This window comes from Canis lupus, chromosome X (genome assembly GCF_011100685.1).
Source record: "Canis lupus familiaris isolate Mischka breed German Shepherd chromosome X, alternate assembly UU_Cfam_GSD_1.0, whole genome shotgun sequence".
Classification (NCBI taxonomy): domain Eukaryota; kingdom Metazoa; phylum Chordata; class Mammalia; order Carnivora; family Canidae; genus Canis; species Canis lupus.
The window spans coordinates 96,092,587-96,115,087 of NC_049260.1; the positions used below are offsets into that span (position 1 = coordinate 96,092,587).

The 22,501-nt window shown below is 38.7% G+C and overlaps 1 protein-coding gene across 1 annotated transcript; it reads left to right on the forward strand.

Moving 5' to 3' along the window:
* The first annotated feature begins 1,226 nt into the window (after positions 1-1,226).
* Positions 1,227-20,987, forward strand: XIAP (X-linked inhibitor of apoptosis). Its single transcript, NM_001284458.1, has 6 exons — positions 1,227-2,111; positions 3,177-3,276; positions 4,280-4,346; positions 5,443-5,485; positions 11,519-11,719; positions 20,781-20,987. Exons 1-6 carry the CDS (start codon positions 1,235-1,237, stop codon positions 20,972-20,974), a joined length of 1,482 nt encoding a protein of 493 aa, NP_001271387.1. The 5' UTR covers positions 1,227-1,234; the 3' UTR covers positions 20,975-20,987.
* Positions 20,988-22,501: the final 1,514 nt, after the last annotated feature.

Consider the following 22,501-nt stretch of genomic DNA (forward strand, 5'->3'; position numbering starts at 1 on the left):
GGAAAGACTGAAGTTTATTGCCACCCTGCAAGACTTGTGTTGAACATTATTACACTGAAATGATGTTCCAAGACATATTGTGCTAACATAATGCCAGGGCTGCTAATTCTTCCCAAGAAATCAATTAATTGACATATGAAGTAGAGGCAGAATTATCATGACCATTCTTTTTCTTTTTTTTTTTTTTGCCAAACATATACTGAGCACACACAGTATTAGGAATAGTGCGAGATTCTAGAGAATCAGGTTTGCCTGGGGCAACCCTGATTTATCCCTGTTGTCCTAGTGTAATTATTAGTAGCATCATTTTTCACTTTCCAAAGTGTCCAGGTTTGGAGGATAAATTATCTGGCCACCCTTCTCATAACCCACCTAGTTCCTTTAGTATTTTATTTCGGTTATATGTTACACAGCTATAATGTGGCAATTTTAATGAGGCTGCAGTAGTACTTCTCTTCCATTTGAACAGATCATTTTTCGACCATGGGAAGTTGATAGCAAAACTTACTGCAATTAAGGTCTATACATACTTACTATCTTTCCTGAGCTACCCTCTAGAGGGCAGTAATATATACATCCGAAATGATCCAATTCCCACAGAAAATGGACTACAGGAGTCCCATTTTCATATGCATGAAAATCAGAAACACTCAAGTGCTCTTAAACACTCGATGCTCATATTGGAACCAGTGTTGTGAGTAAAACTCAAATACCTTTTGCTAAGCAGAAAAGTAAAGAAATAATAAAAATTAATTCATTAACATTCTGAACATTTTTTTTAAATTGAAAAACTGAACTTTGATGGCTTGAATATATAATGATCTATTATAACAATTATGCATAGAGTTTAATAATCTGCATAATTTATGCTTTTGTTTTTCCTAATTAATAATTTTACATGGTTAATAATTTTAATATATTCTGTATCACAGTTTCCATATTTACATAAAGTAATCAATTAAAGAACAGTTTTATTCTACCTGCTTGAATATTACTTTCCTCCAGAAAATGAAAATGCTGGTTTTTACTTTATAAAGCTTGAATCATATAATGCAGAGCTCTAGTATTTGGAATTAGAATGTTTTTTTTAGAGATTGTGTAATTAATTTTATGTCATCAGGTAATTTGTTAGCTCCTAATATCAAAATTATATTGCCTGTGTTTCAGATTTTGAATTTTCTAATGTAATGTTCTCTTTTCAGAAAAGGTGGACAAGTCCTATTTTCAAGAGAAGATGACTTTTAACAGTTTTGAAGGAGCTAAAACTTGTGTACCTGCAGGCATCAATAAGGATGAAGAATTTGTAGAAGAGTTTAATAGATTAAAAACTTTTGCTAATTTTCCAAGTAGCAGTCCTGTTTCAGCATCAACGTTAGCACGAGCTGGTTTTCTGTATACTGGTGAAGGAGATACTGTGCGGTGCTTTAGTTGTCATGCATCAATAGATAGATGGCAATATGGAGACTCAGCAGTTGGAAGACACAGGAAAGTATCCCCAAATTGCAGATTTATCAATGGCTTTTATTTTGAAAACACTGCTGCACAACCTACAAATCCAGGTATCCAAAATGGTCAATATAATGCAGAAAACTATCTGAGAAACAGAGATCATTTTGTTTTAGACAGACCATCTGAGACTCATGCAGATTATCTTTTGAGAACTGGACAGGTCGTAGATATATCAGACACCACATACCCGGAGAACCCTGCCATGTATAGTGAAGAAGCTAGATTAAACTCATTTCAGAACTGGCCAGACTATGTCCACTTGACCCCAAGAGAGTTAGCTAGTGCTGGATTCTACTACACAGGTATTGACGATCAAGTGCAGTGCTTTTGTTGTGGTGGAAAACTGAAAAATTGGGAACCGTGTGATAATGCATGGTCAGAACACAGGCGACACTTTCCTAATTGCTTCTTTGTTCTGGGCCGGAATGTTAATATTCGAAGTGAATCTGATGTTGCGAGTACTGATAGGAACGTCCCAAATTCAACAAGTATTCCAGAAAATCCAGCCATGGCAGATTATGAAGCACGGATCGTTACTTTTCGGATGTGGATGTGTTCAATTAACAAGGAGCAACTTGCAAGAGCTGGATTTTATTCTTTAGGTAAACTTTATTATAAAACCAGGCTAATAAATAACTTTCCAACTATCCCAGTCCCCCTAAAAAGTGGATTCCTTTAGCCCCCTGAACTGGTAAATAAAGGCTGGCATGATTAATCTGTGAACCTTTATGTTGAATTTGCAGTGTAACTACTACATTTATGTGAAAAAGGACTACTATATTGTGAGTTATATTTATCTTTGTTTTTTTGGAGAAGGATTACATGCAAAAGATGATAGATCTCCCAGATAGAAGAATGGGTCTGACAGTAATATAAACTATAATTTATTGAGCACCTACTGTATGTGCTCAGTACATGTATCACATGCATTCTTTCTATACCTCATAAAAAGAGTTAACATTAGAGAGTTTAGTTTGGCTGATATTAAAATTGATACCTGCCTTTTGTACATAGAGTTTATATTTGAAAGCTGCCCTGTATGCCTTTTTGCTTCAAATAAGCACTTCTCTTTTTTTTTTTTTTTTTTTTTTTTAAATAAGCACTTCTCAAATGGACTACTGTAAACTTGTCAGGAAGGGCCCTTAGTGTGATGACTTCCAGGAATATTCAGAAAAGTTATACCATCATATATCTGACTCATTAGCTTTAGGATTGAGTAGTGCCAAAATACAAAATATTAGTTATTTCAATATTTTATTCACATAGTATCCTGTAGCAATTTTGAAGGTTTGTTTAGTGTCATGTAGCTATAACCCTAGAGAAACTTACTTTGTAATTTTGTTAACCTGAGCCTTATTGTTAAAGTTTCACAGTTTGAAAAAGTGTAGTATTGGTAGACCCAAATGATAACAATTTTAATTTTTCACATAAAAATTGGTCAATTTATTTTGTCTTCTGTAAAATACCTCAAATTGAATCAGTGAATTTAGTGTGTATTCCCTCCTCAAACAGTCATGGCTGTTATTTAAATGTGAATTTGAATGTCGTCTTTGAAGCTGAGATTCTCATGTAATTTAAAATGGTTAATTTCATGGTGTTAAAGGGGCATTTTTGCATAGGCTTCTAATTGCACAAATACATGTATTTTTACTTGTGTCTCTTCTTAGGGGATGGTGATAAAGTAAAATGCTTTCACTGTGGAGGAGGACTAACTGATTGGAAGCCCAGTGAAGACCCTTGGGAACAACATGCTAAGTGGTTTCCAGGGTAAGGTATTTAAATGTTTATTTAGGAACAGGCAAGTTAGACACTTTGCAGTCAGGAAAATCTTGAATAACTTTTCACCTAACTATTTTTGCCTTCACTATGGCTTGCAATTCACACCAAGTTTATAAAAATGGGGTCACCTACTTTATAGAAAAAAAAAGGCCCTAAGCCTTCTCTGGTGACCAAAGCATTCATTGCTTATATGTTATATATATGACATTCAAATTATTCTATTTCTAAACACTAATTAGGAATATATAGTTTTGTTGTTAGAAGTAGGCTCTTTCACAATGACCACGGGAGAGCCCTTGTTGCCAAGGATTTTTTCCTTGGAACCCATCACATCCCCTAGCAAATTTTACTGTATCTCTCTGATTATAAGACACACAATTGTTCACATTTTCAAATTTTTGAAATGATACATCTGGTGGTGGGTCATAATTTAATTGGCAGCGGTGGTACATAAAATAATCATCCTTCTTATAATCAGTGGCATCTTAGAATGATAATAACATACTCTGTCTCTTTGTCATCTTGTTTCTTTAAAAATATTCATACATATAAGTGATGTAAAATTTTTGACCTACAAACTAGTACAATTTAAAACTTCAGAGCGATTGTTTGAAAATAAATCTTAAGCTTAAAAAGCCTTAAAAGGAAAGGTTGAAAGCCTAAGGAGTTCCTTCAGAGTGTGTAGTTGGTTAATCCTCTAAACAAAATTAAACTATTTAAAAAATTAAATCTTAAATTTAATAACTTGGTTTAAGGTTGGAAGTTCTCAAGTTGTTATTTTTTGCCTAAGATTACCAAAGAGTAGTATAACAAAGGAACGTATTTCTTTAACTTTGAAATGACAGTTGGTAGAGATTAAATAACATTTCATTTTGCAGCTTCTTAGAAATACCAAAAAGGAAGTTAATGGAATTAAGATAATGGAGATATCTGTATTTATACTTTACTGATTTATCAGCTACCAAAGTTTAACCTTCTTTTAATTGTTTAGGTGTAAATATCTGTTAGAAGAGAAGGGACAAGAATATATAAACAATATTCATTTAACCCATTCAGTGGTAAGTCACATATTGTAGAATATAAAATATTATTTAATTTGTTTTGCAATGATTTCTTGGTGTAAAATTCACAGTATAGTATCTTAAATTAATAATGTATGGTGGGCTTTAAAGGGGAGATCTTGAAGAATGCTTGTTATTTCTTTTTTTTTTAATTTTTTTATTTATTTATGATAGTCACACAGAGAGAGGGAGAGAGAGGCAGAGACACAGGCAGAGGGAGAAGCAGGCTCCACGCAGGGAGCCCGACGTGGGATTCGATCCTGAGTCTCCAGGATCGTGCCCTGGGCCAAAGGCAGGCGCCAAACCGCTGCGCCACCCAGGGATCCCGAATGCTTGTTATTTCTTAACCTGAAGTAGCTTTGTGAAAGAGGAATCCCCATAAGCTGATTGATTTAACTCACTGTAAATAAAAATGGGTTTGAAGAACTAAAATACTTAATCCCTCAACTTTCTGAAATTAGACTTTTGTATAATGTGTTTTATACTCATAAATAATTGTGAACTTTCCAAAGGCAATATTTTAAATCTCAGAAGCGTGTCTAAATTGATGGCAGCCTGGGATGGCTAAGGTATTGGTACCATGTGGGAAGAGCCATGGACTAGAATGGGAAGCCAGAGTTGTCATTTATGGCTCTACCATGAGCTCCCTTGCCTCAATCGAGTTGTTTAAACTCCCTGAGACTCAGTGCCCTGTCTATAGAGTGAGTGGATTGTGTTAGATGATCTTTTAACTTCCTTCTAGTGGGGATCCCTGAGTGGCTCGGTGGTTTAGCACCTGCCTTCAGCCCAGGGCGTGATCCTGGAGTCCTGGGATCGAGTCCCACATCAGGCTCCCTGCATGGAGCCTGCTTCTCTCCCTGTGCCTGTGTCTCTGCCTCTCTCTCTTTCTGTGTGTCTCATGTATAAATTTTAAAAATCTTAAAAAAAAAAAACCTTCCTTCTAGCTTCATCAGGTTATGCCTCTTGCAAACATTCATATGTTGAATTGGAATAAAGCCAATTTATAAATTCATGATTAGTGTAACTTTTCAAATTGAGGTAATCATCTTCTACCAAAAAGAATTCTAACTTATAGTCCATATTTCTATTTCAGCTAAGAACTGCTGAAAGAACACGGTCATTAACTGAAAGAATTGGTAAGTATGTACATTAAAATAAATATACTTTTAATTTCATTAGCAGTTTATTACAGTTGTTTTTTTATAGGGTAGAGACATAAGCTTATTTTTTCAAGATAATCAAAGTAGATTTATTTGAGATGAGATTGCTATAAATTTAAGGATTAGGAAGTGCCTATAAATTTAAGTCAGTTATAGGTAGCTGGGTGGCTCAGTGGTTGAGCCATCTGCCTTTGGCTCAGGTAATGATCCCAGGGTCCTGGGATCGAGTCCCACATTAGGCTCCCTACAGGGAACCTGCTTCTCCCTCTGCCTATGTCTCTGCCCCTTTCTCTGTCTCTCATGAATAAATAAATAAAATCTTTTTAAAAATTTTAAGTCAGGGCAGCCCAGGTGGCTCAGTGGTTTAGCACGGCCTTCAGCCCAGGGCGTGATCCTGGAGACCCAGGATCGAGTCCCATTTCAGGCTCCCTGCATGGAGCCTGCTTCTCCCTCTGCCTGTGTCTCTGCCTCTGTCTCTCTTCTCTCTCTCTGTGTCTCTCATGAATAAATAAATAAAATCTTTAAAAAAATTTTTAAGTCAGATATTTATATAGTAAGAACATTCATGTGACTCATGTAACACTGTACATTAATTGTACTGGAAAAATTTAAATTATACTAAATTATATTATAAGTTATATAATTATATACATTACATAAAATGATACTAATTATAGTAAAGTAAAAATAAAATTTTAAGAAAGGACATTCCTATGGCGGTTGTGCAGTTAGCTTTTCCAAGCTTAGGAGGAGCAGCTATAGGCTGTCCATTGCCATTTCTGTTAAAATCCCCAAAGGAAGAGAGATAAGTGTATTTTTGTCCCAGGTACTTCTTGAGTTAGCCAGGACCATGAATCCAGTGCTGTACTAATGTGCCATCACCATGGTCGGCCCTACCTGCTTCCTTATCCCATGCCATTCTTGAGCCTCCCCCAGTTTCTTCACAGAGGGGCATGGTTCAGTTTATCTTCTCTTACCTTATAGAAAGGTAGAGATTTTTATCCCAAAGATTATTTACTCATCATAAACATCTTTAAAAGCCAGAAAGATACCAGGATGCCTGGGTGGCTCAGCGGTTGAGCATCTGCCTTCAGCTCAGGGTGTGATCCCGGAGTTCCGGGATGGAGTCCCACATCGGGCTCTTTGCATGGAGCCTGCTTCTCCCTCTGCCTATGTCTCTGCCTTCTCTCTGTGTCTCTCATGAATAAGTAAATAAAATCTTTTTTTTAAAAATCCAGAAAGATACTATGTTAAGCAAAGATGATATTGTTATCTCCACTTTTCAGATGCTGAAACAGAGACCAGGAGGTTAAGTGACCCGCCCACAGTTACATTTACAAATCATTAGTGGAACTGGGACTATTAACGGGGTCTTCTGAAATCTGCATCACACTGTGGATCTCATTTCCAGCTTAGGCATCATGTTTCAAAAATAGTAGAAAGTGTAATTTAGAATATGTCTGCTGATTCCCCATTCCTTATACCATCATCTTTTTGGTATCTTAAGGGTTACAAGACAAGAGAAAACTATAAGTATTCATAAATATACTTAAGAAGGAGAGCCACTTTGATAATATTTGATACAGATTTTGAAATGGGCATAAATAATAAAGTTTAAGAAATCATTTATTGGGATGCCTGGGTTACTCAGTGGTTGAGCATTTGCCTTCAGCTCAGGGCATGATCCTGGGTTCCGGGATTGAGTCCACATTGGGCTCCCTGCAGGAAACCTGCTTCTCCCTCTGCCTGTGTCTCCCCCCCACCCCCACCCCGTTCTCTCATGAATAAATAAATAAGTCTTTAAAAAAATTGAGATATGAAAAGAAACAATAATAAAATAAAATTGAGATGTGTAATTCATGTAGCAAAAATTTCACCCTTATAAACTGTACATTTTAGTGGTTTTTAGTAAATTCACAAGGTTGTGGAACAAACCATCACTGCCATTTAATTCCAGAACATTATTATAATCCCAAAAAAGAAACCCTGTATCCATTAGCAGCCACTCCCCATTGCTGCCCCTTCCCCCTCAGCCTCCAGACAACTACTCATCTACTTCTATCTCTCTGGATGTACCTATTCTAGACATTTCATATGAATGGAATCATAATATGTGGCTTTGAAGTTCATCCATGTTGTGGTACTTATACATGATTACTTCATTCTTTTTTTATGGTAGAAAAAGTTTCCTTAGTGTAGATAATACCATGTTCTGTTTATCTACTCATCAGTTGGTAGACATTTGGGTCTCCAGTTTTTGGCTCTTATGAATGATATTGATGCTGCTATGAACATTTGTGTGCAAATTTTTGCGTGGACATAGGTTTTTAATTTGCCTGAGTATATATTTCAGCATGGAATTGCTGGGTCATGTAGTAACTCTACATTTAACTTTTGATAAATGGCCAGTTTTCCAATGCGGCTGTACTATTTTACGTTCCCACTAGCAGTATATAAGGATTCCAGTTTGTTTTTCCATATCCTTGTTAACACTTGTTATTGTATATGTTTTTTAAAAATTTTATTTCTTTATTTGAGAGAGAGTGCGCATGCAGAGGGAGAGGGAGAAGCAGGCTCCTGGCTGAGCAGGGAGCCCAATGGCGGGGCTCAATTCCAGGACCCCGGGATCATGACCTGAGCCTAAGGCAGATGCTCAGCCAACTGAGCCACGTAGGCACCCCTTGTATGTTTTTTTTTTATAGCCATCCTAGTGGATGTGAAGTGGTATCCTATTGTGGTTTTGATTTGCATTTCCCTGATGGTTAATGATGTCGGGCATCCTTTCATGTGCTTATTGGCCATTTGTATGTCTTTGGAGAAATGTCTCTTCATCGCCTTTCCCCGTTTTTTAGTTGGGTTATTCATTTTTTTGTTATTGAGTTGTAAGTGTTTTTTATATATTCTAATATTTTTACAGTTACGTACCTTGTCGGATATATGATTTGTAAATATTTTCACTCGTTCTTTTCACTTTCTTGCTGATATACTTTGAAGTATATAAATTTTTAATTTTGATGAAATCCAATTTATCTTATTTTTTGTTGCTTATTCTTTCAGGGCTATATCTAAGAAACCATTGCCTAATCCAAGGTCATCTATGTTTTCTTCTAATAATTTTATTACTTTTTAATCTTTTTAAAAAAGTTTTATTTATTTGACAGGGAGATAGCGAGAGAACAGACAGTGGGAGCAGGCAGAGGGAGAGTGAGACACAGGCTCCCTGCCAAACATGGAGCCAATTGTGGGGCCTGATCCCAGGACCCTAAGATCATGACCTGAGCCAAAGGCAGGTGCTTACCCAACTGAGCCACCCAGGCACCCCAAGTTTTATGGTTTTATCTCTTACATTCAGGTCTTTGATCCATTTCAAGTTCATTTTTGTATGTGTGTAAAGTGGGGGCCCTTCTAATTATTTTTTATATGGATATCCTGTTGCCCATGCTTTTGATTTTCAGCAAAGTAAGCTTGAGATACCTGCAGGGTATCCAAGTAGGTGGGTCTTAAAACCTGGAACTCATAAATAAGGGTAAAATTGTGGTAGTGGGGCAAGTATCCAGAGAGATTGTTAAAAAGGGGATCATTGAGGTAATGGAAGGGAACCACCAGTGTCTAATCAGGTGAGCAGAAGGAGCCAGCAAAACAAGCTGGGAAAAAAAACAAGTAGAACCACGAAAGAGTGATGTCCAGCTGACCTCTGGACATCTCCACCTGGAAATCTTAAAAGCAGCTCAAATTCAGCATTTCTAAAAATCACTCAGACTGAATCCAGGCTTGTTCTTTGCACGCCCCCCCCCCCAACATTCGTTAATAGTTTAATAGTTCACAAGGTCGCCCAGTAATTTGAGCCATTTTAAGCTCTTTGCTTTCCTTAATCCCTCTACATTTAATTAACCACCAGGTCTGATGAATTCAGCCTTTTTAATATTGTCTAAAATCCACTGGTTCTGCCCTACTTTCTGCCCTTATTTCTCATTCAGATTCTTTAGTAGTCTCATAAATGGTCTTTTATCTGTATTATAACCATACAACAGTGTTCTCTTTATCAAACAGAAATCTTGGGATCCCTGGGTGGTGCAGCGGTTTGGCGCCTGCCTTTGGCCCAGGGCGTGATCCTGGAGACCCGGGATCAAGTCCCACATTGGGCTCCCGGTGCATGGAGCCTGCTTCTCCCTCTGCCTGTGTCTCTGCCTCTCTCTCTCTCTCTCTCTCTCTCTCTCTCTCTGTGTGACTATCATAAATAAATAAATTTAAAAAAAAATCTTAAGGTACTTTCCTACTTTTGTTACTTACTATGTAATATTTCTTATAATCAAATCCCTTTCCAGCTCCTCTTTTTAAAAAAAATTATTGAAGTATAATACATATACAATAAAATGCTTAAAATAGACTTAAGTATTCAACTCAATGAATTTTTACATGCATTTATTTGTGTAGTCATCAGCCAAATCAAGATATAGAACAGGGGCATCTGGGTGGCTCAGTTGGCCAAGCGTCTGCCTTCAACTCCTGTCATGATCCTGGGATTGAGCCCCACCCCCTCCCTGCTCAGCTGGGAGTCTGATTCTCCCTTTGCCCCTCCTCTGCTAGTGTGCTTTCTCTCTCTCTCTCTCTCTTTCAAATAAATAAATAAAATCTTTTTAAAAAAATAACATTTCTGCCAGGCCAGAAACTCCTTCAGGCCCTTTTCCCAATCAATATCTGTCCCTGATTTATGTTCTGACTAACCATAGATTAGATTTGAACATCTTAGAAATGTAATCATACAGTGTATTCTTTTGTCTCTGGTCCATCATTACGATGACATTTTGTTCATCAGATCTGTGAGACTTATCTATGTTTCTGTGGCAATAGTTCGTTTTTCTGCTTGCTCTGTAGTGTTTCAATATCCCAATTTACTTATCCATTCCCCTGGTGATAGATGTTTGAGTTATTTCCTATTTGAGGCTGTTATACATGACACTGCTGTGAATATTCTTGTGCATGTTTTTGATGAACCTTTGTCCTTATTTTTGATACTTGAGAATAGAATTGATGAATCAGAGAATGTAAGTCTCCTCTTTATCAGTTCCCTACATAACCTGTATTTCTACTTTGAGTACCATTAAAGTGAGTTTCTATTCATTTTATTGTCACTCCCCTGGGCTGCAGAAACTAAGTCTCAGAGATGGGAAACTCACACATTCAGGGTCAGAGACTGGGACTTCCCCCTATTTCCTGTGATTTTTCCAGAATAATTGCTAGTGACTTGAGAAAGACATCCACTCTTTACATACTTAGGTTAGTTGTGAATACAACTGATTTGAAAAAAAGTTCTGGGGATCCCTGGGTGGCGCAGTGGTTTAGCGCCTGCCTTTGGCCCAGGGCGCGATCCTGGAGACCCGGGATCAATTCCCACATCGGGCTCCCGGTGCATGGAGCCTGCTTCTCCCTCTGCCTCTGTCTCTGCCTCTCTCTCTCTCTCTCTGTGACTATCATAAATAAATAAATTAAAAAAAAAAAAAGTTCTGGGTTTTGAAGTGCTTAACTTTTTCTTACTGGTTTTACCTAATCTTGCACTATTTCTTCAGCCTTTAGAGCAATTAATCTCAATAGTACTATAAAATAGAGGTGCCTGGGTGGCTCAGTGGTTGAGTATCTGCCTTTGCCTCAGGGCCTGACCCCAGGGTCCTGGGATCGAGTCCCATATCAGGCTCCAGGGAGCCTGCTTCTCCCTCTGCCTGTGTTTCTGCCTCTCTCTCTGTATCTTGTGAATAAATAAATAAAATCTTTAAAAAAAATAGTACTATAAAATAATACTGTATTTGCGATGATTAAGATTCTGAAAGAATCTTCAGTGCTTAAATATTTCAAAATCTTCTTCCCAAAGTTGCTTTCATTTGCTGGTTTGTTTTTTGTTTTTCTACTTGCTGTTTACCTTTTTCTTTTTAACTGTACTTTGCTGTTGAGTTGTGTTAATGAAAATAATTGTTTAAACTCTGTGTTCTTTTTCTTCACCAATTTTCATTTCAGAGGATGCCATCTTCCAAAATCCTATGTTACAAGAAGCTATACGAATGGGATTCAGTTTCAAGGACATTAAGAAAATAATGGAGGAAAAAATTCAGACATCTGGGAGCAACTATGTATCACTTGAGGCTCTGGTTTCAGATCTAGTGAGTGCTCAGAAAGACCATACACAAGATGAATCAAGCCAGACTTCATTGCAAAAAGGTATACATGGCTATTTTTAAAAAGCAAGAAACACTTAACAGTACTTCATTACAGATAGTATTTTATATGACTTGGTGGCCCATTCACTTTTTCCTTCTCACATGTCTCTTAGAATAAACATTTTTAAAAAGTTTTTGTTAAGGGCAACCCTCTCGGGTGCCTTCCCTCTTTGGGAGCTTTGTATTCTATCATTAAGTAAACTTTATTATTGCTCAATAAACCTTGCTTTGCTGCCCACCAAAAAGAAATAAAACTTTTTGTTAATAGGGGTGCCTGGGTGGCTCAGTCGGTTAAGCGTTTGCCTTTGGCTCAGGTTGTGATCTCAGGGTCCTTGAATTGAGCCCCACTTTGGGCTCCCTGCTCAGTGGGAAGTCTGCTTCTCCTTCAACCTCTCCCACTCATGCTCGTGCTCTCTCTTTCTCTCTCTCTCTCTCTCTCTCTCCCCCTCTTAAATAAATAAATAAAATCTTCATTTAAAAAACAATTTTTGTGGGGGATCCCTGGGTGGATCAGCGGTTTGGCGCCTGCCTTCGGCCTAGGGCATGATCCTGGAGTCCCGGGATCGAGTCCCACATCAGGTTCCTTTTATGGAGCCTGCCTCTCCCTCTGCCTGTGTCTCTGCCTCTCTGTCTCTCTCTGTGTCTCTCATGAATAAATGAATAAAATTTAAAAAAATATTGTTGTTAATAAAAAATTCAAAAATACTCAAAAGTGAATAAAACAGTACAATGAACCCTCATGATAAACCAGATTCAATAATGATCAACAATTTTCCAATTAATTTCATTTCTTTCCCCAACTTTTTTTGCTATGGTATTTAAAAGAAAATTCCAGGCATCCTATATATCATTTACCTCTAAATACTTTAATATAAATCTAACAGATAAGGATTTTTCTTTTTTTTTTTGATTTTTCTTAACATAATCTAACACACATACTGTGTGTTAAGCAGTTACTTAAACTGTGCTCAGACTACTCTAACAGAATACCATAGACTTAAACAACAGACATTTATTTCTCACATTTCTGGGGGCTGAGAAGTCCAGGATCAAGGTGCCGGCAGGTATGGTTCCTAATGAAAACTCTTCCAGGCTAGCAGATAGCTGCCTTCTCTTTGTGTCCTCACATGGCCGAGAGAGAGAGAGAGAGAGAGAGAGAGCACACTCTGGTCTCTCTTCCTCTTATAAATACATGGATTCCATTGGATATCTGGCTGGCTCAGTCAGTAGAGCATGTGACTCTTGATCTTGGGGTCGCGAGTTTGAGCCTCACATTGGGGATAGAATTTACTTTAAAAATAAATATGGGGGCACCTTGCTGGCTCAGTCGGTAAAGCATGCAACTCTTGATCTTGGAGTTATGAGTTTGAGCTCCATGTTGGGTGTAGAGATTACTTTAAAAATAAAATCTTTGGGATCCCTGGGTGGCGCAGCGGTTTAGCGCCTGCCTTTGGCCCAGGGCGCGATTCTGGAGACCTGGGATCGAATCTCACGTTGGGCTCCCGGTGCATGGAGCCTGCTTCTCCCTCTGCCTATGTCTCTGCCTCTCTCTCTCTCTCTCTCTCTGTGACTATCATAAATAAATAAAAATTAAAAAATAAATAAATAAAAATAAAATCTTTAAGATAAAAATAAAAAATATATACATACATAAATAGAAAGAAAAAAAAGATACTGATTCCATAATGAGCAATTCTACCCTTATGACCTCATCTAAATTTAATTACCTCCCAAATGGCCCATCTGTGAGCACCATCACATTGGGAGTTTAGGACTTCAATATGAATTTGGGGGGGATATATTTATTCTATGACATACTGTTACCACACTTAACAGTATTTCCAGTAATACCGTAATATCATTTTAAAATCAGTTGGTTTTAATTTTCCCCATTGTCTTAAAACATTCTTAACAGTTGATTTGTTCTAAACGGGATCTAAGTAAGATCCATTGGTTTATTGATTTAATTTTATTTTTGTCATGATTTATTTGTTTATTTTAGAGAGCACATAGTGGGGAAGGGACAGAGGAAGAGGAGAGAGAGAATCTCAGGCAGACTTCCCATTGAGCACAGAGTCCATTGCTCCATTGCAGGGCTTGATCCCATGACCCTGAATCATGACCTAAGCCAAAATCAAGGATCAGATAGGTGCCTGGGTGGCTCAGTCAGTTGAGCCTCCAGCTCTTGGTTTAGGCTCAGGTCATCATCTCAGGTGGGATCAGGCTCGTGCATTGGGCTCTGTGCTCAATGGGGAGTCTGCAAGTCACCCAGGCACCCCTGATTTATTTATTTAACATGTGGATTTGTATTTTAATTTAGATAAAGAACAATGAAGGCTGTTACCATTGTGTGTGGAATCTATAAGTTTTGTAGCTGAAACAGATTTTAGAGTGTTCTGTAACTTTTCATGTGATGTAAACCTGTAAGAGCATCATATTACTAAATAGAGCTTGGATGAGTGGAACCCTGATATACTTTAAATCATATATAGAAACTGTATTAAACTTTTTCTTTAAGTAGGCTCCATGCCCAAGGGGGGGTTTGGACTCACAACCCTGAGATGAGGAGTCCCATGGTCTACCGACTAAGCCAGCCAGGTACCCCTAAAAAGTGTATTAAATAATGTGCAAGAGAAGCATATAAAGTCCTTTTAGGAAAAAAAGATAAAAAATACAAGTTCCTTCTTTAGGGATGAAAGCAACTATAGTATTTGATGGCAACACCAAAGGTTAAAGAAAAGGTTTCAAACTGTGAATACATTTTGGGTACTAATGTACGTTGTTATAGTCGTTCTCTGAGCTCTTGACCACCTCTCCCAAAAGTTGAAAATTCTCCCAGTGCTAATAAACCTAAAAGTTTACTATTTAGTTTTACATTAAAGACCCTTTTGGGGCACCTGGCTAGCTCACTTGGAGAAGCATGCAACTCTTGATCTTGGGGTTGTGAGTTCAAGCCCCATGTTGAGCATAGAGCTTACTTAAAAAAAATTAAAAGATGAATAGACCCTTTTGATCTTTGTTATTTCAAACACTTCTAAAACAGTCACATCAGTCACAAAACAATATAACATTCATGATTCTTAAATTACGTCAGTTGATGTAAAACATTCAGCAGAAAGCTTACTACTCTTTTCCTATGTGTACATTTATTTAAAACCAGTTAATAGCTTCTCTTGTCTTAGTGATGATAAAATGCACCACTGACTTGGTCATCTTTCTACTGCAATAGAAATACAAGTGATTGTATCATTTTCCCCTGCATCTTAACCATGACTCAAGTTTGACAAATATAGGTGTTAGTTTTTATACCTGAAGGTGTTGTTAGCAACAGGATGATTTAGTGAGTTGCAATAGGGAGAGAACAAGGGACAGAGTGCTTTAGGGAATGCATGTTTTCTATCCAGCAGGAGTCGATGAAGGTTCCTATTATCATTGAGACTACAAGCTAGGATGGTGTGGAATGGAGGGCCTAAGCAAAGGGCAGCTCTCAGAAGCAGGAGTTGCAATTCTATCAGTTGACCTCTTGTTGGTCTCACTAAATTGAGAGGAAAGTTAATTGATACAGGTTATCTTCTCACACAGGGCTGCTTCCTATTCCTCTTTCCAAGGGCTGATGAGTAAAGATTGGCACTAAGACTCATTTAATTCTATACAAAATAGAAGGTGGGCCTAATTGAGGTAAACCAGGTGGAGATTATTAGAAACACTACGGTGTTACTGTTGCTTACTGAGAAATCCTAGGTTCAGTACTAGCTTTAATCCCAATGTTTATTTGACAGAATACCCCAGTAAATCATCTTCTAAAAGTAGTACCAAATATTATCTTTCTTTTTAAATGTCACATAATATGCTGCGGCACCTGCATGGCTCAGTCAGTTAAACATCTGACTCTTGATTTCAACTCAGGTTGTGATCTCAGGGTAATGGGATCGAGCCCCGCAATGGGCTTTATGCTCAGCGGGGAGTCTGCTTGAGTTTCTCTTTCCCTCTCCCTTTGCCCCCCACCTTTCACATGCTATCTCTCGCAAATAAATAAATATTAAAAAAAGATGAGGTGCATAGGTGGCACAGTTGGTTAAGCGTTCAACTCTTGATTTCAGCTCAGGTCATGATCTTAGGGTCGTGGGATTGAGCCCTGTGTTGATCTCCATGCTCAGTGTGGGGTCTGCTTGTCCCTCTCCCTCTGCTCCTCTGCCTACTTGCATGCTCTCTCTCTTTCTCTCTAATTAATTAATTAGTAGAAAGGGAAAGGTGCTATAGTAAAGGATGTAGAATCCAATATTTGCCCTAAGGTTTGAGTGAAATAATTGTCAGAGGTAAAGTATTGGTCTCAGGGGGTAAAATCTAATTCCACAGCCTCACCATGTCAAGTAAGTGGCTGTACATAAGGCTGAAATAAGGTAGAAAAACTTGATAACAGTTGTTTGGTAGGCCTGACATTTCGTTCCACTGTGGTCTGTAAAATGGAATCACAAACCATCAGAACCAAAATGAACCTGAAAGATCATATAAGAACTTTCATTACTTCAGTAAGAAAACTGAAGTATAGGGATCCCTGGGTGGCGCAGCGGTTTGGCGCCTGCCTTTGGCGCCAGGGCGCGATCCTGGAGACCCGGGATTGAATCCCACATCGGGCTCCCGGTACATGGAGCCTGCTTCTCTCTCTGCCTGTGTCTCTGCCCCTCTCTCTCTCTCTCTCTCTGTGTGACTATCATAAATAAATAAAAATAAAAAAAAAACCCTGAAGTATAGATGTGCTGTAGGCAAAGATCACTCAGATAGTTGGGAAGAAAAATCAGGTTTCCTGACATGTGGTCCAGTGTTCCTCTTAAAAAATGTTTTATGTGTACAGTTTTATGTGTACAGTAGTGTTAAGTACATTTACATTGTTGTGCAACCAGTCTCCACAACTCTCTTTATCTTCAGAACTGAAACTGTCCCCATTAAACAACACCTCCTCGTTGCCCCTCCCCCGAGCCCCTGACAACCACCATTCTTTCTCTCTATAAATTTCAACTTTTCTAGGTAACTGATCAGTCTAGTGTTCGTTTTTACTCATTAGAGTCACATCCACAAGTAATGTGTAAATTTCTTAATTGTTTTCCTCTTTTTTTGGGGGGGAGAGAATGAATATGTACTTGAGTCTGACTTTTTGGTTACATGCTTTCCTATAATTTAAATCAGTTTACAGTGCCATCCCTTTACTTCCATTGTTACCTCTGCCCCAACTGCCTTTTCCCTGTCTGTGTACCTAGTCTCATTCCCCATTCCACTCCCAGTTCCCTAAATCCATCTTGTGAACTCATCCTTCAAGGCTCCACATAGAATTCATTCTTTCCAGCTTTCCCCAGTACCCATAGCTGAGTTCGGAGCTTTCTATTCTTTACTTGCCCTGCTGTTAGAGCATTCATAACATTATTTTAGAATGGTTCTTTTCTGTCCCGCACATCAGACCAAGCTTGAGGACAGATAGATGCATTATCTTATCTCTGATGCATTCCATGTTTTTTTTTAAATTTTTTATTGGTGTTCAATTTACTAACATACAGAATAACCCCCAGTGCCCGTCACCCATTCACTCCCACCCCCCGCCCTCCTCCCCTTCCACCACCCCTAGTTCGTTTCCCAGAGTTAGGAGTCTTTACGTTCTGTCTCCCTTTCTGATATTTCCCACACATTTCTTCTCCCTTCCCTTATATTCCCTTTCACTATTATTTATATTCCCCAAATGAATGAGAACATATAATGTTTGTCCTTCTCCGACTGACTTACTTCACTCAGCATAATACCCTCCAGTTCCATCCACGTTGAAGCAAATGGTGGGTATTTGTCATTTCTAATAGCTGAGTAATATTCCATTGTATACATAAACCACATCTTCCTTATCCATTCATCTTTTGTTGGACACCGAGGCTCCTTCCACAGTTTGGCTATCGTGGCCATTGCTGCTATAAACATCGGAGTGCAGGTGCATTCCATGTTTGAGCTTACAGTTTTGACTATGCCCATGAGGTTGCTTTTTAAGAAGAAAGAGATTAAATAATACTTTCTCTCCACCCTTGGTCAGGAATACCTCTCCAGAGCACAAATCTCCTCTTCTCTCTCTCCAGGTTAATACCCTGTACTGGCCACCAGTGCCTCAGGATCAAGTCCAAACTCCTTTACATGGGTTGCCAAATCCTCATGGTCGGAACCCTGCTAACCTTCTGTCGCCTCCCATCCTGCTGTGTCCCTCCCCAAGCCTTACCCTTGCACTCATAGGCCTGCTTCTGCCTCTCCCCTTAGAGCCTGCTTGTGCTATTTTCTCTTCTCCCACTGCCTCTGTCCCCCAGAGACCCCTCTCCATCTTTCCTGGTTAACTCCTCCTCATCCTTGAGGACCCAGTTTAAGTATAATTTCCTTCTGTTTCTGTGTGCACGCACAACTCAAACCCTTCCTGTGTTCTCCATAACACACTAAATTACCTTTATCGTTACACTCTAATATAATTTCCTGTCTATTTGTGTTTCCTACTTGTTTATGCACGATTAGGGACCTGGGGCCTATATATTTGTTAATTGTATCTCCAGTTCCTAGAACTTAGTTAAGTATTCAGTAAATATTTGTTGAATAAAAGTCAACCACTGTTCCCAAACTTGTTTTGAAAACAGTGTTCCCCAGATGTTAAAAAGGGATGCCATGAAAAAGGACCAAAAAAACAAAAAAAAAAAGAAAGAAAGAAAAAGAAAGAGGAACTCTGTAGTTAAATAGGGACATGCATTGTGACTTTCTAAGAGGGGACATACACTGTACTGTATTGACCTGTACTTTACAGCACTGGTTGCCAAATACCAGTGTGTGCCATCTCAGAAATTATTGCTGTTGTTGTTGCTGTATAAAACCATATCTTCTTTATTTTGCATACTGTAATTTCAGAACAACAACAACAACAACAAAAAACAACCCTAGAAATTTTAGATTTAGTGAGTGGGACCTAGTCATTTATCATTTAAAAGAATGCCTCAAGTGCGCCTGAGTTGCTCAATCATTTAAGCACCTGTCTCCTGGTTTGGGCTCTGGTCATGATCTCATGGCTCAGCAGTTAGTCTGCTGAGATTTTCTTCTGGGATCCCTGGATGACTCAAGCAGTGGAGTATCTGCCTTCAGCTAAGAGCATGATCCTGGAGTCCCGGGATTGAGTCCTGTCTCGGGCTCCCTGCATGGAGCTTGCTTCTCCCTCTGCCTGTGTCTCTCATGAATAAATAGATAAAATCTAAAAAAAAAAAAAAGATTCTCTTCTGCTGCCCCTCTTTCTTACATAGATAAATAAATCTTTTTTAAAAATGCCCCAAGTGATTCCCATGTGAGACCAGATTTGGAAACCACTGGCCTACAAAGATTGTTAAAATATATAATGCCTCTGGAATAGTGCCTGGCACATAGTAGTAAGTGCTGTGTTACTGTTAACTGCTGCCATTGTTGATGATGTTGTCATTATACTTTTGTTTTTTTAAGCAGGCTCCACACCCAGAGTGGAGCTCAACACAGGGCTTGAACTCACAACCCTGAGATCAAGAGTCAGGTGCTTAACTGACTGAACTGCCCAGGCGCCCTTGTTATTAGAGTTCTTTTTCACCACGAAACACACTTCTGTGATATGTTTGTTAACACGTCACAAAACCTAGTTTGAGAAAGGCTGAATTAAGCAAGTGCTTTAGTGCCACCTATATGCTAATGTCACCCAAATCTCTGTCTCTAGCCTTAACTACTTCTGACCTCAAGACGTGACTGTCCAATGACATTTACATATAGATGCCCTGCAAACACCTCAAAAACAACTTGAGGGCAGCCCGGGTGGCTCAGCAGTTTAGTGCCACCATCAGCCTAGGGTGTGATCCTGGAGACCCAGGATCGAGACCCACGTCAGGCTCCCTGCATGGAGTCTGCTTCTCCCTCTGCCTGTGTCTCTCCCTCTCTTTTTCTCTGTGTCTCTCATGAATAAATAAATAAAATCTTAAAAAGAAAACTTGAAAATGCCAAACCAGTACCTCCTATATTTCTTTTTGGCATCACCATCCTCTTGTCAGCCACTAGAAATCTTAAAATCAACTCTTGTTTCCCTCACCTCTCACATCTAATCAGTCCCCAAATCCTAGTAGTCCCGCCTCAGAAGTGTCCCTCAGATCCATCCCTCTGTATCTGGAGTAAGCCATGCCCTTCCCATATGTCACTTCTTTTACCTAATCCTTGCTTCTCAGCCTGGTAAGTTGCTGGCCATGTTTGTTTATTTACTTATCTATTTATTTTAAAGATTATTTACTTATTCATGAGAGAGACACAGAGAGGCAGAGACACAGGCAGAGGGAGAAGCAGACTCCATGCAGGGAGCCCTATGTGGGACTCGATCCCAGAAGTCCAGGATCACACCCTGAGCTGAAGGCAGTTGCACAACCACTTGAGCCACCCAGGCTGCCCAGAAGAGAATCTTCAAGCAGACTAACCACTGAGCCATCCAGGCGTCCCCTGTTGGCCATGTTTAAATGTCACTCCTAGGGACGCCTGGGTGGCTCAGTGGTTGCGCGACGGCCTTCGGCCCAGGGTGACATCCTGGGATCCCGGATCAAGACCCACATCGGGCTCCTTGCATGGAGCCTGCTTCTCCCTCTGCCTGTGTCTCTGCCTCTCTCTCTGTGTCTCTCTCATGAATAACTAAATAAAAGCTTATAAATAAATAAATGTCACTCCTCCACTTCCCCTGGCCCCCTGCCCTGCAGCTGCCAGCCTGTGAAGCCTTCCCCAACTCATCTGAACAGAAGAACTTGTTCTCTCAACTCATCCCCGAGCACTTTGTACGTAACTTTATGATAACACTTATCACTTTGTACTTTGTGCTTCCCCCACAGCCTCAGCTCACGCCCTCCTCTCTAGCCTGCAAGCTACTGAAGAGCAGGTGTCACGTGTGACTCATCCTGTCTCCCAGGCCTTGATTAGCACCTGGCACATAGTAGGGGTTCTCGTTGTTTCAATGCATTTCAACAACTAAGAAAGTCTAAAATTAACACATTTCTTTTCTCTTTGTGCAGAGATTAGTGCTGAAGAGCAGCTCAGACTCCTGCAAGAGGAAAAGCTTTGCAAAATCTGTATGGATAGAAATATTGCTGTGGTTTTCATTCCTTGCGGACATCTGGTCACTTGTAAACAATGTGCTGAAGCAGTTGACAAATGTCCCATGTGCTATACAGTCATTACTTTCAAGCAAAAAATTTTTATGTCTTAATCTCACTCTACAGTTAGGCGCATTATGTTCTTCTCGTTACCCTGATTGAGTGTGTGATGTGAACCGACTTTAATTAGCATCGAATGCCATTAGCATTTGCTACCAAGTAGACAAAATGTAAACTACAGTGCTCTTGTTTGTAATCTAAAATTTGAATTTCTGGATTTGGGGGGACATTAGCGATGTTATATATCTTTTTTTTTACTCAATTGAAATCTAGACTAAGAAGCATCATATTGTAATTGATCACAATGTGTATTTGTATTTGTACTACACTAACTTAGTTTCTAAGTGTGAGTTAACTGAATTTTTCATCCTTTTCATATAGGCTTAACAAATGGAGCATTCTGTGTAAACGTGGAGATTAGAATTAATCTCCCCAATCTCATAATTTGTTTTGTGTGAAAAGGAATGAACTGTTCCACACTGGTGGAAAGATACCGATTATTTTTAGATGTTTGTTTTTGTGTTTTAGGATTTTGTCCATTCTCTTTTAAAATTATACACATGTGCTTCGGTGGGTGATTTTTAAAAATGATTTTGCCATTGTTAAAAGGGTATTAATGGAGTACCATGATGGTACTCTATCATGACATCATGGAAAGATGTCAAAGATACATTGAGTATAAACTGAAGTGGCAAAACACTGTGTATAGAATGAGCCAGATGAAAGTGTGTGTGTTTTCTGTATGTATAGAACAAAATATTTGGAAAAATAAAGCATCAGACTGTTAAATGTGGTTTCTCTTGAGGGGGGTGGGGGGGTCAGTCCCAGAGGGGATTTGCAGGGGCCTTTCACTTTCTACTTTTTTCATTTTGTTCTGTTTAGATTTTTTATAAGTATATATTACTTTTGTAATCAGAATTTTTAGAAAGTATTTTACTGATTTAAAGGCTTAGGCATGTTCAAACGCCTGCAAAACTACTTATTGCTCAGCTTTAGTTTTTCTAATCCAAGAAGGCAGAGCAGTTAACCTTTTTGGTGCCAATGTGAAATTTAAATGTTTTTATGTATTTCCTGCTTTGTGGATGAAAAGTATTTCTGAGTGGTAGTTTTCTGACAGGTAGACCATGTCTTCTCTTGTTTCAAAATAAATATTCCTGATTTTGTAAAATGAAATATAAAATATGTCTCAGATCTTCCAATTAATTAGTAAGGATTCATCCTTAATCCTTGCTAGTTTAAGCCTGCCTAAGTCACTTTACTAAAAGATCTTTGTTAACCCAGTATTTTAAACATCTGTCAGCTTATGTAGGAAAAAGTAGAAGCATGTTTGTATACTGCTTGTAGTTATAGTGACAGCTTTCCATGTTAAGATTCTCATATCTTGTACCTTAAAGTTTCATGTGCGTTTTTACTGTTAGGATAATTAAGATGTACATAGGACAAAATGTCAAGTCTTTACCTAAATTGTTTCCTTGACTAGTAATAGTAGTAGATACTTCTTAAATAAATGTTCTCTCAAGATCCTTAAAATCTCTTGGAAATTATAAAATACTGACAAAACAAGAATACTTGTTTAAGTA

Bases quoted from the DNA above. Each gene is read 5' to 3' on its own strand.
- XIAP (NM_001284458.1), top strand. From the start codon at position 1,235: ATGACTTTTAACAGTTTTGAAGGAGCTAAAACTTGTGTACCTGCAGGC. The intron at 2,112-3,176 runs GTAAACTTTATT...GTCTCTTCTTAG, and splicing joins AGCTGGATTTTATTCTTTAG to GGGATGGTGATAAAGTAAAA. The intron at 3,277-4,279 runs GTAAGGTATTTA...TTAATTGTTTAG, and splicing joins CATGCTAAGTGGTTTCCAGG to GTGTAAATATCTGTTAGAAG.